Below are 19,634 nucleotides of genomic sequence, written 5' to 3' on the forward strand. Positions count from 1 at the left end.
GATTTTACTTTGTAATGTTTTTGTTTTTTCTTTTTAACTCAATAACAGGGATTAATAATTTATGGGGATTCCGAGCACATCGAAGAGCTGAAAAAAAAAACTTAATTATCCTGTGAATTATAACCATGAGGCATAGTTATGCCATGTTTATTTTTGGTTTATTATTATTATTATTATTATTATTATTATTATTATTATTATTATTATTATTATTATTATTATTATTATCTCACTTAATTTTAAACTTAATTTTAAACTTAAATATCTGTTCCCTGAAATGAAATATCTTTCCTCCTCATTAAAATGATTAAAACAAACCAACAAAACCTATAGAAACAATCACTCAAGAAGAGGAGGATGAAACTTTTTTTTTCATGCTGTGACAATATTGTACAGCTTTAATCAAAGTAAAAGAATAAATAAAAAATGGGCGAATTCACCAGTATTGATCCCAACACAACACAGGTCTTGCTGACAATCTAGGGTTTAGTCTGGTAATGTCTGCAGTCACTGACAAAATCAATGAAACTCATTCTTTCAATAGATTCCAATTATTAGCACAAAGTAAAGAGGGCCATGTCTGATAAATCGGGGGGAAAACTTTATTGAGAAGAAACATTGACATAATAAATGATAAACTACAATGCAAATGAGGCTCGAAGCAGAACTAAAACACGAACAGAAGAAAAGATGTTAGGAACATGTTAGAAACGGTGGACAGATGTAATAAGAAATGATACGCTCGATGATCGGTTTGCTTTTTTATAGTTAATACATTTGATTTGTGTCCATCTGATGATATTTAAACTATAACTTAACATGCACCAAATAGAAAGATTCAAAATGACAACAAATATCTCACCCAGAAAGAACGATCCTGTAAAAAACGTAACATTTTCTAAGATAATCATCATTAACAACTCATCACCGTTTGTGTTAATTAAAAAAAAAAAAACAAGCCTAATGAGTTGGATCTAATGTCCATTTATTCAGCCCTATCCATCAAGGACTCATTTTAAGACATGCCTAATGTAATCAGAGAGGGACACAGAGGAGTTCAAACACTGTTCTGTACAGTTCCAGTACTTTATTCATGACATGAGCCTGCTAATTAACTTTTAACATTAGATAGATAGCAATTTATTTAATAAGCATGGAAAATTGTTGGATTATTGGATTGCCATATTGGGGAATTGTGGGACAGACAGACAGACAGACAGACAGACAGACAGACAGATAGATAGATAGATAGATAGATAGATAGATAGATAGATAGATAGATAGATAGATAGATAGATAGATAGATAGATAGATAGATAGATAGATAGATAGATAGATAGATAGATAGATAGAAAGTACAAATGAAGTGGAAAATAAATGTCCTATCCTAGCTGTTTATTATGTAAGGAAAACAGGAAAAATATCCAAGGGAGAAATGATTACTGTTACCTGTTACTGTTAAAGTTGATTATTTTCGCTGAATAGATAATCCCATTGTTTTGTTTAATCCTGTTGCACCATGGCAAATAAATAGTAATTTTAATAAATTAATCAACACCACAATTTCTTATCTGTCAGCTCCATCTCCAACATCCTTCTACAAATATAACCATCTCCCTCCTCTGCACATGTCCAAAACATCTCAATCTAATCTTTCAGACCTTGTCCCCAAAACAGCCAACCTGAGCTGTTCCTCTGGTGTGCTCCTTCCTAATCCTGTCCATCCTCGTCACTCTTAAAGAGAACCTCAACATCCTCATCTCCGCTACCTTCGTTTCTACCTCATGTCTTTTCATCTCTGCTACAGTCTCTAACCCACAGCATAGTTGATCTCATGCCTGTGCACCTTTTCTTTGAATTTCAGCCATATATAATTATTATAATGTGGCATTTTTGTGAAATACGTTCCTTATCATTAAGGTTTGTAGCAACTATAAAGTTGTAGCAATAATAAACAGTTGCACTTTTGCTAGACAATCTTTTTTCTGTCATTTTTAAACTAATCAGTCTTAAAAACACAGCATCACGTTTCAGAGTTCTCTCTGTTGAAGACTCAAGGTGACTGACACTGAAGACTCTTTCCATAAAATTAAGTAAACATCTTCTTTCAGAAAACTTCACCATATTAACAGTTATATTTTTTCTTCCCTAAGTAACATCACATCATTTTATTTGTTTATTTGTTAAGCTTAATTAGTGTCTGCTATACAAGTCTATTTAATTGATCTGTTACTATAGGAATGATAATATATTAGAAAATCCTCATTTTACAACATAAACCTGTGATTTGAAATGCTGCCTAACAAGAACTAATGATTAATGTCCAAACAAGAGAATTCACTCATCTTCATTCTCATTTGTGCAAGAAAAAATGAATTCATATGAAGCACAGTACCACAATGTTTCAACATCGTTTGTTCTTTATCTCCTCCAATGTTAAATATAGAGACACCTTTTGTCTAACATCTTTAGCTAATGAGCCATGAAACACATTTGCTGATGTTGACCCAGTAATTATAAGTAATATGGCTATTAAAAGCTATTAAATGTCAGTCAGCTGGAACCGAGTGGTGTAGCATGCTGCTGAAAGTGGTTTGGACTGTTCGGGTAAATTGGGAAGGTTGTGGCAGCCCAGCTGTTAGCATGGCATGAAGGAGTGATGAAAGAAAGGTGTAGGCTGACCAGCATTATGGATCTGATTTACAGGCCATGATTTACCATGGTGAGCTTTTTTCTTTGTATTAGCTACATGTACATTACATGGTTGGATTTTCTTCCAGTTTTATGTTGTTCATTTTTTGCAACTCTCTTGTTTCGTTGTTCATCCTCTTATAAGGATTCTAATTAAGTGACCTTAATAGCTGTGCATTTTAAAAGAATACTTTATTAATGCATTACAATTACAAAAAAAAACACTAGAATTCCAGGTGCATGTATAAATTTTTCTCTTTCATTTTCTTACACAAACACGATAACATACAATCATTGGACTTTATTAATACCGGGTTGTGCATGTCTGCTCTGTGGGATCTGCATTAACATCAACCGAGGAAGGCAAGAAAATCAGATTAAACAATTAGTGTCAATTAGCCCCAGCCAAATCATTCCACAAACAATTGGTCTCTAGTGCCCTGCTTAATTACGAGCGACTCTCAACGCCTTATCAAGAGCCTCGTTGGGCCTTTGATTCATGTCCGACTCTCCACTGTCCCTCAGGCACCATCAATTATCCTCCTGTAAACAAATCCTTGATAATAAATGACACAGGGAGCTGAGCTCTATTAGCATAGCCTTATTTATGTCTCCTACTGCAGCCACTGCCACAAAACCACAAGTGATCAAGAGCTTTGCCTGATTAGAAAAACCGGACACTGGGGAAGAAACATGAAGTGCGTCAGGTTGAATCTCTGTATTCTGTACAGAAATAGCAATTATGGAAATGTACAGGAAGCTAGTACATAGGTTCATCATTGTACATAAGAACTGAATAGTTAGATATAAACTGTTTAGGGAATATTTTTCCACCGATGATATACACAGATCCTTAGTAAAGGAGCCATCATCATCCATAATACTAAATCTATGAGATCATGAGCATCCCCGCAGACATAAACATGCATATGCACACATGTGGCAGTGGGAAGGCAGCAGGCGTGATGACATGTTAAATTACCCTGGTGATGTATGGCTTAATGAACCCCCTTGTGTTGATCTCGCTCCACATTAATCAGCTGCCTCCAGCACATTCCCTTATTTTCTCAATGCTTCCCTGATAAACTGCAATTTCATTTAACCTTGGACAGCAACTTTAATAGCTTCCACAGGACAACTGTCAATACTTGCTTGGGTATACAGTGATTAAATTGCACGGAGAGAAGAATGCCCCAACTTCCTCTCTACGCCCTCCCCCACTCCGTTCTCCCACACCACCACCCCCCTTCCCCCAATTGTCAAATTTTTTGCTTACACATACTGTGATCTGAAATGCCGAAACAAGTCGATGGATGAGCAAATTGGCAGGAACAGCAATTCACTAATGTACAACGGATAATCTGATTACATGCTTGTTAGCTCCACTTAGAGGCAAATATGATGCTGTCATTCATACAGTCAAAACCACAGCCATTTTCCTTAAGTGTCTGGGACGACCATAACAAAGTATCACGCTTGTTGTCATGCTGTAGACATACAGCCTTTACTGAGTCACAGAGTCAGTCATTGTTAACTGAATCTCTTCTATAAAAGTACATTGAAAGACAAGATGTTCCTTTCTTGATAAATCACACAGTGTTTAAAGGGGCTGCAGTTGGTCCATAGTTTGTTTATTATGGAAGGAATAAAACACAACGGCAGGCATACTTTATAGTCGACGTGAACCAGTACGGCCTGATGTGAAGCAGGAAGCCGATTATTTGCCTGTAATTGGACATTCGGAAGTGTTTTTTTCCTCTTATACGATTGTGATTACATTCTTTAATTTATTAACAAAGGACACAGTCTTTTCTGATAATTCATAGACTTCTTATGTAAGTGTTATATAGGCAAAAATTTTCAATATCAACAATCATCTGTTTTTCTTTGTTGAACTGCACAGTAAAAAGAGTCTTCTCATGATATCATGACCGTGACCGTCGTTATCATTTGGATCTCATCCAGAACTACTATCAGAGCTGCTGTTATAGAAAATAAATGAACACATTACGATCATTCAGAATGAACAATTAAAAATTAAACATTTGCAAAGTATTGTTTCTCAGAAATATGAACCTTTTCTTAGACACATACAAATATTTTTTGTTTCCTTACAAACCTTTGCATCCTTTCTCACAGTACGTTTTATTAACATATTCTACTTTTCATCCGTATCTTCCCAATCATGTTGCTTAACCCCGAATGGGATGATGCAATGCTGTAAGACAATGCACAACCACCCACTGGATTTTGACTGAAGTTTAGCATGGATTAGGACTCGTATGACTTCTGCAGCGCTGTCAAAATGAGAGCTATGAATGTTTTTACATTTCAGTATGATGCCTAACGAGCATTATTACATCACCTAAGGCATTCAGTAAAAAGGTGTTTTTTTTCTTTTCTTTTTTTTACAATCATGGAATGTAAATCATGAAAAACTGCTTGAGTGTGCCTGTGACACCACTGCGACGCTTTCTCGGCATGTGCAAAAGAAATACGGCTCTCATTAACAAGGTTGGACGATGACCTCAACGCAGTCATAATGATTTTCTCTGTGTGATATCTACATTCCCCCCATGCAGATTAAACATAACTCAGGCAAGGGACACAAGCTGACTGATTAAAAGCAAAAACAACTGTCAGGGTAGTGAAGGACAAGGGAGTGTCTTCATTGTACAATACAGCAACTTAATTGGTCCAGACAGTCTCTCCAGTGGGAAATGGCTGTTTAGCTGTAATTAAAGTAAACTGTTAATGCAAGGGCATCTATTATCTGAATCTGTTCTTGAAAGAAATCTGAGTAGAGGAAAGCAGGAGATCACAACCTGTATCATTTCAGATGGATTTTTCTGTAGTTAAAACTATTATAGTTAAAATGACACAAATTTGACTCAGAATTAGACAAAATAAGCCATAGACCCTGACAGTAGTTTATTTTAAATATATTTCATCACTGTTGTGGAATGAACAATTTTTAATGTTCACATGGTGCGAAAACATTTTACCATCGATATTTCATCCGCACTCTCACGAGTCAGGCTGATGCTGATTATGGTGGATGCTTCTCCATTACACTTGATGAGCAGAATGGCCATTGTGGGATAATTAGTAAGGCTGGAGACGGAAGTACAGAGCCTTGGCTCTCTCCACGATGTCACTGACTTGAAAACCTTCCTCACGTACCTCACATGCATAGAGCTCGGGATGGTGGATGCATAGAAAACAAATTACACAGAATGACATTAACCATATCATAAGTAAGTGTTTCTGTAGATCATGTCATTCAAATCAATTCAAATTTATTTTCATTTACATTGTCTCAAAACAGCTTTACAGAACATAAAAATAGCAAAAAAGTACAAAATGATTTATAATCCAATTAATACAAAGATTCAAGATTAATATTAGACATATATTTAAATGTGTTTTTGTATTTATCCCCAATGAACAAGCCTGAGGTGACTGTGGCAAGGAAACACTTCTTTGGATAGAAGAGAAAGAAACCTTGAGAGGAACCAGAGTAAAAAAAAGAACCTCATCCTCATTTGGGTGACACTGGAGGGTGTGATTATAAACTGTTATAAACACAGTAGTGTTATGATTAATGATTATGATTAATGAAGTATTTCTGCAGTCATATCCAGTCCAACAATTGTGTATTGATTAGTAGGTAGTTGTCATATACACAGAAAAGATGTTTGTGGAGACCTGCAGTTTTATTCTGATTTAAATATTACAATATGGCAACAAATGAAGCAAGAAAAAAAATACAGAAAGCATTTAAATGCAGAAAGCAAAATGTGCACTTGGAAGCTCTATGGCTATAGGTGAAAAACACTGAAAGAGTAAATTATCTATAAAACTTAAATATGGTGTGCTAAACTGTCTAATTAGAGCTTTTTGTGAATACGTTACATGCACCATTAGTGTAAAGTCATTTGTAAGATTTCCAAATTTCACTAAATATGTAATAATAACCATCCTGCCTTGATTAATATCAACAAATTCTGTAGTATTTCAGCAAAAAAAGAACTTTTCACTGACAGTCTACATTAATTTTAATCCTATATATATATACTGTTATTATTATCGTGTAATACTTTGCTAATATAGTGTATACAGTGTTTATTTAAAGCACATTATATTGTGAAATTAAATAAGGGAAGCTTGATAATAGTGCTTATCCATGCAGTTAAGCTTTCAGTTTGGACTTTACAGCATGACAGAATTAAATCCTATCTCATATGATCTTACTTGAAGAAACACTTTCTTTTTTAAAGAAGAACACTGTTTGTTTTAGTTTATATAAATATACTTCTTAAAACCTAAAATACTGAGATAGGGACATCTTTTTAAAGAGGACTTCCTCTTTCACACACACACACACACACACACACACACACACACACACACACACACACACACACACACACACACACACACACACACACACACCCACGCACACACGCACACACACACACACCACACCTCCCTCCCAAGAAAAGGGGTTTCCATCCCGGCTGACAATAGGTGGCAGCTGGTCGATCGATCCTTGACAAAGAGGTTAGGGCAGTCAAAAGATTGTTAACTAGCCATTTCATCTCACAGACATTTAGATGATTGTTTCCGCTTCATTGCCTTCCTTCAGCGAGTGCCACTGCTACACCTGTGCCAGGCCCTTTGTAAAGCTTGCTTGCCCACTTCTGTCGACCTCGCTCAGCGGCAAATAACCCAGCCACACCCTCTCACACAAATGTGTGACTCCTTACAATGCATCCTGTTTGACAAATGCCTTTCATGCATGGATAAAGAAGTACAAACCATACTGTACATTCCAACTGCTCTAGTGTTAAAAGAAATGTTTAAGGTGACAGGAAAATAGGAGAAGAAGACATGTCCAAGATATAAAATAAATATAGTTATATTTTAAATAATATAAATAGTTATATGATTTGCAATGATATATATGTGTGTGTGTGTGTGTGTGTGTGTGTGTGTGTGTGTGTGTGTGTGTGTGTGTGTGTGTGTGTGTGTGTGTGTGTGTGTGTATCAGTTGTTACAAGCACAGAAGTAAGCACATAAGCATAGAAGTTTACAATGTACTGTAAAACCCAAATTACTGCACAAATTCAGCTACAACACTTGGGGCCCTTAACACAACACAAGTGGCCCTTAACCTTTAACTACAAATGCAACATATTGAACATTCAAACGTTTGTACATTACCTGGTTTTGGAATTGGCAAGTTCCTGAAATGGATCCCCTGACCCACTCAAGACTCCTTGTAAACCTAACAATGAGAGGATTTTGCAATACAATATTGCACAGATACTATCGAATCCAGCAACCTGCTGGTGTACATAAAACCTCATTTGTCTACTTCTGTATGTCCCGCTCACATGAGAGCATTGTCTCACATGCTATCTTAGACTATCATCTTATTTGCTGCTTAACTGTAGGGTACAGTATATGTTAATGTTCATCAGCACACTCTAAAGCCCATGATGCACCCTCTTCCAGGTGCTTAGGTACGGTGATTAGTCAATGGGTGCCTCCTCCCCCATCCAATGTCCAAGTATTTCTGATTGATTCAAGATAAATGATATACTGTACATGGGTCAGATGGAAGTGAGGCATGTTCTTCCATGGCAAATATCACCTTGTTAGTGCTAGTATTATATTCTGTAAACAGAAAATACTATACATCAGATAGCTCCTTAGGCTTGTTTCACAATCAAAAGACCACACACAATTGGTATTTTTAAGACTAAATATCGATATTATTTGTCTCTTCATTTCATTTTTTTTGTTCATTTTTTAATACTATAGCATTATGCAGCATACTTTTATTCTGTTACACTTCATAGGGATTGTAATAAAACCATCCAACAATAAGTTTTTACTTTACTTATATCAGGCCTTATGATGCCATTATTTTGTTACCCATAAATAGTAATTATTTTTCATCTCACAGAGAAAGGTGTGAAAAGTTGTGAAAGAACTCTAACAATGGCTTGTTTGCTGTTAACCACAAAAACATATCAATTCCATATATAAAAATACAAGTTTATATATTTTACTTTTTTAGAAGTTTACTTTTTTCTATATAAAGAAATTTAAATAAAAAACATACAGAATAAAAAAGTACTGCCTCTTGTTTTTTATAAATGTTGCCAATAGACTTCCGTCTAAACATCCAGAACGGACACCGAACAGAAACTGGAAGTTAATAACAATGCATGTAGTCTTACAAATCCTGTATTTGCATGATTCATACGAAACCATTTTATTGGCTGTGGGATATTTACAGTATGCTATTTGCTAGTCAAAATAGATTATGACATTCTGTATTTCTGATAATAGGCTACAATTCAAAAATTGTTTTTTTTTAAAAGACTTTATATTCATTAAGGCACAACTATAGTGTTGAGAATACAAATATTTTTACAAGTAAAATGTGTAATAAACAGTGTGTTTTTTTAATAGTTTTGTTTTTTTATTTTGGAATAATGCTGGTGGACAGATCACATAACTTAATACATTATATCTAGCTTTATTAGTAACTTAAATCTCTTAACTGGCAACTTTTCACATATTATACCTGTGTATAGATCTGTGATTTTTAGTGCATGTCCATACATCCATATTTGTCATTGTACATTTGTGACCTAGCTATAAGTGATCGCCTGGCCTGTGGCTCTCCTCCAGTGAGTTTCAGTTCCGGGTCTGTGGTCTGTGTGTCTGGCAGTGGACTGGCCCTCTCTGAGGCTCAACCAGGCACAGCCATGCTTCCTGCTCCTCCTTTGTCACACCATTTGGACTCTTGTGTCTGAGGCTCCACTGCCCTGGCCTCACTTGGCAGCTCCATACACACAGACATCTGCTCGCTCTCTCTGTGACCTCCTACTGAACAGACAGAGCTGGGGCCACAACCGTACTGCGTAGCAATGAAAACTGGTATGATGTTTAACAAAGTCACAACACTGGCCATTATACTGAGTTGCATAGAATATGTCTGAGGACATCTGTGTGATGCATATTCATATAAAACTGCACATGCTCACAATAATGTTATGCTAAACCTAATTAGATTTATTCAGTTCTGGAGTTTTTAGCAGCTGTGTTGTTATGTTCAGATTATAAAAGTATTATTCAAAAGGTTTTCGCGAGCGGTTTTCCTTTTTCAAACTATGATGATAATTCCTATGGCATTTTGGCATTTTTAGAGAAATTTTAGTATTTGATATGTGAAATGTATTCTATGTCAAGAACTTGGGCTACACCATAGGAACTTTTTTTAACAGGACATAACCTGAGGGATCAGAATCTGGAAGTTTCTGAACAAACATGAAATACATGCAATAATATACAGAAGTTTTCTGACTACTATTTGATTTTTATTTGACTTGATACCCCTACTATATCTCATTTGTTCTTATCTATTAGACCATAATCAGACCTCTGCATAGCTTGAACAGGTGAACCGTTGTTATGCTCGATTAAAGCCAGGGAGAGGAAAGTGCTCGCATCGTCTCGAGCACTTGTTTTCCTTCCTTTATCTGTGCGTGGAATTATGCGGGAGCGAGCGATATGAAGCAGGTTTTGTTCGCGCTCACTGGTCCAGAACTAACGCGATGATTGCGGCCACCGAATGGGCCGTGTCTGTCTTTAGCTCCATTTCGTGATGGTAACGCAGTCCATATACGACAGAAGAAAGAGCGAGACGAGGACATCTGTTCAGTCCAACAGGAACCTGAGCACCCTCTGTCCCACTCCTCTCTAGTCTGTTTCATTTCAGTTCAACATGTGATGGGAACCTGCATCTTGCTTTTTTTTTCTTATGGGTGATAGATAGGCTAGATAGATAGTAAGTTTATGTAGGTTTTTAGACTAGTTATTTATCAGTAATAATAAGGGCTACTAGAAGAATAGAAGCATAGTACCTGCAGTGAGTGTTGAAACTCTGCGCCTCGCAGTGTGTGAAGACTCTAGAGGACTCCAGCACAGACAGTAATGTGTTCAGTCCAGCAGTAACAGAGAGCTTACTTACTCCGTTAGCTAAAATTAAACTCGTCTTTAAACGTAACGTTTATTATATAAATATCTGAGCTCACGTTTTGGCACTCGGACCCGGTGGCGCAGCCTGCGGGCATTTACACGGTATGACTTTTCCTACACGCACCCTGTTGCACTCGTCCGACACTGCTGCGCTTTATGGAACATTCAGGTTTAATGTTGTCCTTTGGTGCGTGATTTAAACGTTGTGATGATTTCTGGGCTGAATTGTGCGCCGTCTGAATTTTATTCCATATATTATATATTAAATGTATATTAATATTATATATATTAAATGTATATATATTATAATTTTTTTATGATAACCTCACGCCGAAACGCTTAATTTCTATAGACTAAAACAATGTTTCCATCTGAGACATATTTACCATATTGATTTTAAAGGGGGGGGGGGGGGCTATAAGCACATGAATTTATAGCGCTATGCATTTTATTCAGACCTTAATTTGGCTCTGAGAGATATAGAAATCACAATGTAACTTATCTTGTTGCTGGAATGGTCCTTTCCAGGGTACATCTTCTGTACCTTTGTGTATGTATCCTATATCCTGGGAGGTGATATTGTGTGTTTAATTAGCTGTTTGACTACAGTAATAAGTTACAACAGTGGTCTTTAAACTCTAGTTGTGGACCTTAATTTAATTTGAACGGTATTTATACTAAAGGCACAAAAAAAACACTCAGTGAAAAGTGTGTGTGGAATTAAAACTTAAAACTTAAGTCTTTATTTTCTTATTTCGAAAAAATTGATTGAATGATTATTTGTATTGATGTTTTTTTTTTTTAATTGTTTTGCCCTGTCCTGTGCCCTTATAATATCTTAAATCATCCAGTTCTCTCAATGCTCTCTGTGATTTTTTTTTTTTTTTTTTGGCTATTAGCGTTATCGTTAGAGATGGAATCGGCCAAACTGTTGTGCAAATCGAAGAAACAGAGAAATGAATCTGATCAGCCATCTATCACAGAGCGCAATAAAACAGGCGACAAGACTCAGGCCCATGATGTGATGAATCCTCCTCGGTCGTTTTAATTAACTTTTTTTTTCTGCTGTCCTATAATGACCAAGCTGGTCAACGAAGCCGGTCAATAAGAATGTTAATATCAAACAAATAAAACTTCTCATGATTAAAACCTCCTGCTTTATTAAATTTGAAATTCAAATGAAATTTATGCCTCGCATGCTATACTGCATGTAAATAGAGCTTCCTATCCTGCTTCATTATCCTGAGAGGATCCCAGTATTCAGGGACCTCATGGGCGACATAATCTATTATATCACCTATCACTCTATCACCTCGGAAAGAAACCGAGAAATAGTTTACATCCTCAAATTGTGCGCTTTCAATCAGATTTACAACCAGCAGTAAACTCAGGAGGCGCATACTTAGCACAAGCTATATTCTATTCATTTAAATATAAATGCGTCAAACAGTAGGTGCGGTCAGTTTAACACCATTTACTGCAGTTATGATAGACTTAGAAGAAATCTTGGGGAGGGGTGAATGACAGCTGGTCCTCTTTTTATCCTTTGTTTCTGGGAATAAAATGTAATGCAGAAACTAAATGATATATAAATTATATATCATATATATATATATATATATATATATATATATATATATATATATATATATATATATATATATATATATATATGAGCAATATATGAGCAACTATAAAGTCTTGTTTTCATGTCTGAAATCTTACTTTTATTGGTTGAAGTCTACAGCAGAAAACAAAAAGTCTCTTTTAAGGGTTTAGGCATATTATTATTATTATTATTATTATTATTATTATTATTATTATTATTATTAGAGTTGTTATTGTTGTAGTTTGTTATTAATAACAACAACAACAATATAACAACAATAATAATAACAATAATCATGTTATTGTTATTGTTATTATATACAATTGCACGACTGAATACAGTGCTCCAACAGAAGTTATCATAACAAAACAAAGTTCAACTTTTCTAAACAATTCCAGTGGCTCATTAAAGTTGCGCTTTGGCTGGATGAAGGGGGTGGAGGAACGTGTCTGGAGCGCGCTATTGATGACCTCACGCTAGAATGTGGCCGCGTGAAAGTACGGCTGCTCTGATTGGTCGCCCAGGTCACAGCGGCACTTCAAAGCCTGAGCAGAGCCTACAATTGTGCTGGAATGGGCGGACCACATCATTGTATTGCACACCTCTAAAAAAAAACACCGCTCTAATTCATAAATATAAAAAAGATCCTCTGAGGAGGGCACTTTTGTGATGGCAACTTCACTTCTAGGGGTGAGTCTAAGGAGTTTCTTGCTGGTTTAATTAGTCCTACCATTGTTCTGCCGAGGGGATTAAAATTACTTCGGTCAGCGAAGGAAAGACAGTCACTTGATTATGTGTTGTGGAAGCAAGTGAGCAGATCCAAGCGGAGGTTCATTTCTAATCTGCGACCTGGTTTCTATCCGACAAATTCTTCTCATGTTCATAGTACGTCCATGTTGGAATATATATGATATATATATATTTGACCGGTGCCTAAAGTTAGTACTTGTTTTATCCTAGCTTTTATACCATCCATCCTACAGGTATGTCTTCTAACTTAGTTACTATTGTTAGCCAGTAGTTTAACATTTGCCAGTTGCAACTGGTTAAAGCGAGAAAAACAGATTTGCTGTTGTTATTAATGAAAATATTAACTGCATATAAACTCACCATTAAACTCGTTTTATTTCTCCAGGAGGAACCGCGATTAGGTTCGACACCTTTAGCCATGCTGGCTGCGACTTGCAACAAGATCGGGTGCCCTTCTCCATCCGCGATTTCGGATAACACGTCGTCTTTCGGAAAGGGATTTCACCCATGGAAGCGCGCAACGGCTAGCAGCTGCAGTCTGGGCTCGGGTTTATCCTCCAGTTTTGGCGTGACCAGAAACGGCGGGGCTTTGACAGACTCCTTCGGTGCTGGTGGCACAACTGCGTCTAGCGCCTTCTCACTGACACCCGGAGCCTCCTCCAACTCTCATCTCGGCAACGACTACCCCGTGTTCCAGCCACCGGCATCGAGCGCCTCTCAGGAAGCCGGCCATCAGCCAGTGTTCATCTCCAAAGTGCACGCCAGCGTGGACGGCTTACAAGGCATCTACCCGCGCATGAGCGTTGCGCACCCGTACGAATCATGGTTCAAATCTTCGCACGCCGGGTTGCCGACTGGCGATGTTGGTGCCACAAGCGCTTCCGCCTGGTGGGACGTTGGCGCCGGATGGATTGACGTCCAAAACGCCAACGGCGCCGCAGCGCTGCAGACACCACTCCACTCAGGAGGACTCCAAACGTCTTTGCATTCGCCGCTGGGCGGCTACAACTCGGACTATTCCGGTTTGAGTCACTCTGCATTCAGCACAAGTGCGTCGCCACACCTGCTGTCCGGCGGGCAGCACATCATGGACGGCTTTAAGCCTGTACTCTCTTCCTACCCGGACTCGAGCCCATCTCCCCTGGGCGGCGCAGGAGGTGCCATGCTGAGCGCGGCCCCGTCTGCCTCACTGGCTGGCTCACCCAGGTCGTCAGCGCGCCGCTACTCGGGCCGTGCCACGTGTGATTGCCCCAACTGCCAGGAGGCAGAACGCCTGGGACCTGCGGGTGCGAGCTTGCGCCGTAAAGGCCTTCACAGCTGCCACATCCCCGGTTGTGGCAAGGTGTACGGCAAGACGTCGCACCTCAAGGCGCATCTGAGGTGGCACACGGGCGAGCGGCCTTTCGTGTGTAACTGGCTCTTCTGCGGCAAGCGCTTCACGCGCTCCGATGAGCTCCAGAGGCACCTGCGCACGCACACAGGTGAGAAGCGTTTCGCATGCCCTGTGTGCAACAAGCGCTTCATGCGCAGTGACCACCTGAGCAAACACGTGAAGACCCACAGTGCAGGCGGCTCTGCGGGCTCTGGTTCGGGCGGCAGCGGCGGCAAAAGGGGCAGTGACACCGACAGCGAGCACAGCGGGCCCGGCAGCCCTTCATGCAATTCCCCCGACTTGCTACAGCCCGCCGAGGCACTTCCGCCGAGTATGAACGGCCGCGCCAACTCCCTCGATTAAACTGCTTAAAATGACTGGAATTGAAGCGGCAGGGTTAGTGACCTTTACAAACAAGGTACTGAGGTTTACTAAGAAATAACTGAGGAGCCAGCTTCACTTCGACGTTATCAAGACATAAAGTTGATGATAACGCAAAAAGTCAGCCTTGGCCCGGACAGATTCTGTGACGCAGTCGCAGGAAAGAAGTGAAAACTTTTGGGGGAAATCTGGGCACGAAGACGAATTTGCTCCAAAGGCCCATTTTAATGGATTCGTGTTGGATACAGTTGAATTCGTTAAATCAAAGTTTTGAAATGTCAATCAGTGAAAGGGCCAGCAATGTTTCGCTTCTGTTCTGTTTCCTCAAAATAAAACAGTGGCACTTTATTCACAAAATTCACAATTAAAATACGCTGTAATGTGGCCAAGATTTTTTTTGTTCAAAATAATTTCTTTAATATTGCAAAAAAAAAAAAAAGAAGCATAGCATATATGTCGCACATTGGTCTTTATTCAGGAAGAATACAAAAGCTGACAATATTTGTATGAAATTTACTTATTTGCTATTGCTGAAAAATGTACATATTGAAACTGTATAGAATAGTTTAGAGGATTATTACATACCTGTGTAAAAGTTTGGGTAACGTACTGTCCAAGATACATTTTTGTATAGTAGCTATTTTTAGTTGCATATTGACTTTAGTAAATATATCAAATGGAGTGCATTTTTGTCAAGACGTCATATTTATCCATAAATTGGACTTTCTTTTTTGTATAACTGATCTTTAATTTTGCGATTTAATAGAGTCGCACCTTTAAACTGTAAAACTGAAAAATCGAAATTAATGACATCATTTATGTCAGCATGCACATGTGAGAGGAGCTCATTTCAATACTTTTCTCCCAAGAAATGGCTCTCTCTCTCAAAGCCCCTCAATAAAGGCAACATGGGTTAAGTTTACTATCACTCTGCACTTTATGTCAGTTTCTTTGACTCCCTAAGCCAACCAAAAAAAAAATGGTTTTGTTCAGTCACTTGAACATAAATATACCAAGAATATTTAGGATATTTAGCCATTATTTTGTAGGATTTTGTGAAACTATGAAATTCAAAGAAAACTTGTTCCTTGTTTAAAAAATGATGCACGGAGTTTGCGTCAAACACAGTGTACGTTTTAATGGAATTAACATGAGTATTTTCACACATTTCTATATTTAAAACAAAATATTAATTATTATATAGATTTTTGCTTCCAATGAACTTCACAATTTCCTCACCAACTTTGGACAGATTCGTTATAGATTATTTCTTAGGCTGTTAATCTTAAATGTGAATTAAATGTTCTCTTTTTTTAGAGAGAAAGAGAGAAAAAGAGAGAGAGAAAGAGAGAAATTAGCAAAACTATAGGGATTTTTTTTTTTATTTTTGCAAACCAACGTGTCATTATTAACTGTGCTTTTTGATTGAACATGTATTACACATTTATTCAGACTCGTCTAATCTATTCAGTATCTGTTAAAAGGTTAGATTCAGTTCAGGCCGAAAGCGTCATTGTTTCCTCAGAAAGAAAAAGGGGAAAAGGGTGCAGTAAATTGAAATACACCGAAATCAAATCCCGTAGCAAATACTGCGTGTTTTCATCGATGCCTCACGAGAAGATGCAATAATATATAGCTGGATTATTTGCAACGAATAATCGAAAAAAAATCCCTGTAAGTTTTATCCTAGTTGTTGAATATGAGTCATATGGACCTGCATGGAAAAACTTTTATTGTTTCTTTATATGCGTAAAAACGCTTGGAGTTGGAATTTTTTCTAAACGTTTTAAACGAATAATCTAATGACAATTTTCCTGATATTTTTCGACTTTTTTGAGTCTTTCATTCGTTCCTCAGAGTTTATCTTGTTTATTTTTGTTTGCTCTAAGTGAGATAAGTGTAAAGGTTAAAGTGATGCGTGCGTAAAGGAAATGCGGTATCGTACTGTGGGGTCGTAGCGCCCCTCTGTGGCCTCAAACCGCTATTGTACTCACAGGATTTAATATGTCCAAATAGCGGTAGAAGCAAACACACTGAATAAAAGTATAGGAAAGGACAAAGAAAACTCGACAATCACTACGCAGGCCTGGTAAAGTAAGTTGATATAAGACGACCCTGCGTGCTAAGTTTAGGATACATATTGCGTCACACAGAATACATCTGAAATAAAAGAAATAAACAGCAAGACATTAAACGATAACATTAAACGATAATAGTAATTAATAATTTACGTGAAACTATTTTGATTACATTTATTATTTATCGACGTGATATTATGTTAAAAAATGTCGTTTTCAAACATGTAGTTATTTAATATTCTTCTTGTGATTAATACGACGATGTGGCTTTTTGGTTAGATTTGCAGCTAGAATTAACATACACTAATTTAACAAAGTCAAATTTTTCGGCTATGTAGAACTATTATGTTTAAGTAAAATGTCCAATTGTCACCTTATTTCTAGAATAAACGAACAAAAAAATAAATAAATGAACAAATAAATAAATAAATAAATGACCTCGTGTTACCTTATTTCTAGCTTAAACAAACAAACAAACAAACAAACAAATAGATAGATAGATAGATAGATAGATAGATAGATAGATAGATAGATAGATAGATAGATAGATAGATAGATAGATAAATGACCTCGTGTTACCTTATTTCTAGCTTAAATAAATAAATAAATAAATAAATAAATAAATAAATAAATAAATAAATAAATAAATAAATAAGTGACCTCGTGTTACCTTATTTCTGGCTAAAAAAATCAATCAATAAATAAATATATAAATAAATGACCTCGTGTTACCTCTGTAATATAATCTTTATCAGAGGATAATTTTCAGCTCTGGACTATGGCACAATAATGTAGTCATTTTTACCCACGTTATCGCTTCTATTCACAAAATAGCGCCCACTACCTGTCAGTGTACATTTGCTCAGTGAAATGTCTCAAATCACTAATGTTCATCAAAAATCCAGAGTGTGTGGAACAATAGATATGTCAGTATATCAGTTGTTCTGTAACATCAGTGAACATCTAAACATCTATTTCGAAATACTGCTGGAACTTTCAGACTTTTGTACAGTACAGAGGTAAGACATGAAAGGAAAATACAACATGGATCTATCTGTCTATTGCATCTATGATTGGTATTTTTGAATTACATGAAAGTACATGAAATTATGAACAGTTCACCTATATTTAATTAGTGAATATATATATATATATATATTCACTAATTAAATATAGGTGAACTGTTCATAATATATATATATATAATATATATATATATATATATATATATATATTAATTTAGAGAAACACTTGACAAAAGCAGTTTGAAATAGCTGAGAAATTGTCCCTCTGTGTGGAGTAATACACCACAGCATTTAACAGACTATATTATATGCTAATTTAGAGAAATAATGAAACAAACTTTGAAATTTATGGATCAGTCTTTTTAAACAAAGTCAATAAATGCTATGTTACTTTACTTATGGAGCTATGTAGCAGCAAGCAATGACTGTACACGTCTATTATGCAGAGCAACCTTTGATCAATTACAATGAAAGACATGATGTACATTAAGTTTCTAAAAATTAACTGACACACACTCTGATATGTATAGTAGACATTATAGAATGCATATCAAAATGTTTGTTTGTTGTAAAACACAACCCAAAGACTGCAGGGGCTACATGTTTCTAATAACTTCATTGACCGTTTTTGTTGTTGTTTTGTTTTGTTTTTCTTTTGCTCTTTTGTAATTAGTGCACAGGATATGTGGGTCTTATTGAACAAACCTGTAAAACCAGACACTCTGCCCATACCAGAAATCAGACCAAGATCTTTCCAAGAAATAGCTCTGATAGCTCATGTTTCCCTTCCTGTTTCCCTCTACAGGAACAATCTCTGAAGCTTTAAAGGCTCTAGAACAAATAAAGCCACTTAAAAGTGTGTCAAAATGAGAGAAAAACTCACACACTATCAGAATCTATTTAATCAGAATCTATCAGATCTATTTAAAATCAGAATCTATTTAATAAGAGGTCACCACAAGAGGTCACCTCAAAGCACTCATCACACCCCACACTGCGTCACTTTCCTTCTGATTGTCCAGCACTTCTCGACTGGACCTTCCATCTCTCAAGGATGGCACACACCATCATTTCTGTTCTGGCACCAAGGTGGTGGAATGATCTTCCACTGGATCTCCAAACAGCTAACTTGCTGACTGTCTTCAAACAACATCTAAAGACCTACCTCCTCCCAAAGTATTTAAACTGGTGCTTAAAAGTGGTCTGTGTGGTTTTCTTTTAATTCTTCTTTTTTTTCTAATTACCTTTTAACAGAGTGATGGTATTTTTTAGTTCATGGCCTAGTGAACCAGTATTGATGTATTTATTGACAGAGACCAAGGGCATCTGCCAAATGCTGTAAATGTAAATGTAAAATCAGTAGATGCGCAAAAGCGCAAAAGAAAAGCTGTTATCAAATAATTAGTCACATGCATATGTTGCCATGGATGTTGCCAATTGAGACCCAGCCATAATTGATTTGGTATTAGCACAAGTGAACACACTCAGTTCAGATATACACTATATAGCCAAAAGTATGTGGACACCTGACTGTCTGTATGTTATTAATACAGTCTCTAAGGCCTGTTGTCTACATTTACATCTCTACTTACTTCTGATAACTCCACATAAGAGACAAACTCTAATCTTTACATTTCTGAATTCTGTTTCCAATCATGGCAGATGAAAGC

The 19,634-nt window shown here is 36.9% G+C and overlaps 1 protein-coding gene across 1 annotated transcript; it reads left to right on the forward strand.

Annotated features, from left to right (window-relative positions):
- Positions 1–12,947: 12,947 nt before the first annotated feature.
- On the forward strand, positions 12,948–15,769 carry sp8b (sp8 transcription factor b). Its single transcript, XM_027149700.2, has 2 exons — positions 12,948–13,341; positions 13,494–15,769. The coding sequence occupies exon 2, from the start codon at positions 13,527–13,529 to the stop codon at positions 14,841–14,843; it is 1,317 nt and encodes a 438-aa protein (XP_027005501.1). The 5' UTR covers positions 12,948–13,341; positions 13,494–13,526; the 3' UTR covers positions 14,844–15,769.
- Positions 15,770–19,634: the final 3,865 nt, after the last annotated feature.

Source organism: Tachysurus fulvidraco, chromosome 3 (genome assembly GCF_022655615.1).
Source record: "Tachysurus fulvidraco isolate hzauxx_2018 chromosome 3, HZAU_PFXX_2.0, whole genome shotgun sequence".
Lineage (NCBI taxonomy): Eukaryota > Metazoa > Chordata > Actinopteri > Siluriformes > Bagridae > Tachysurus > Tachysurus fulvidraco.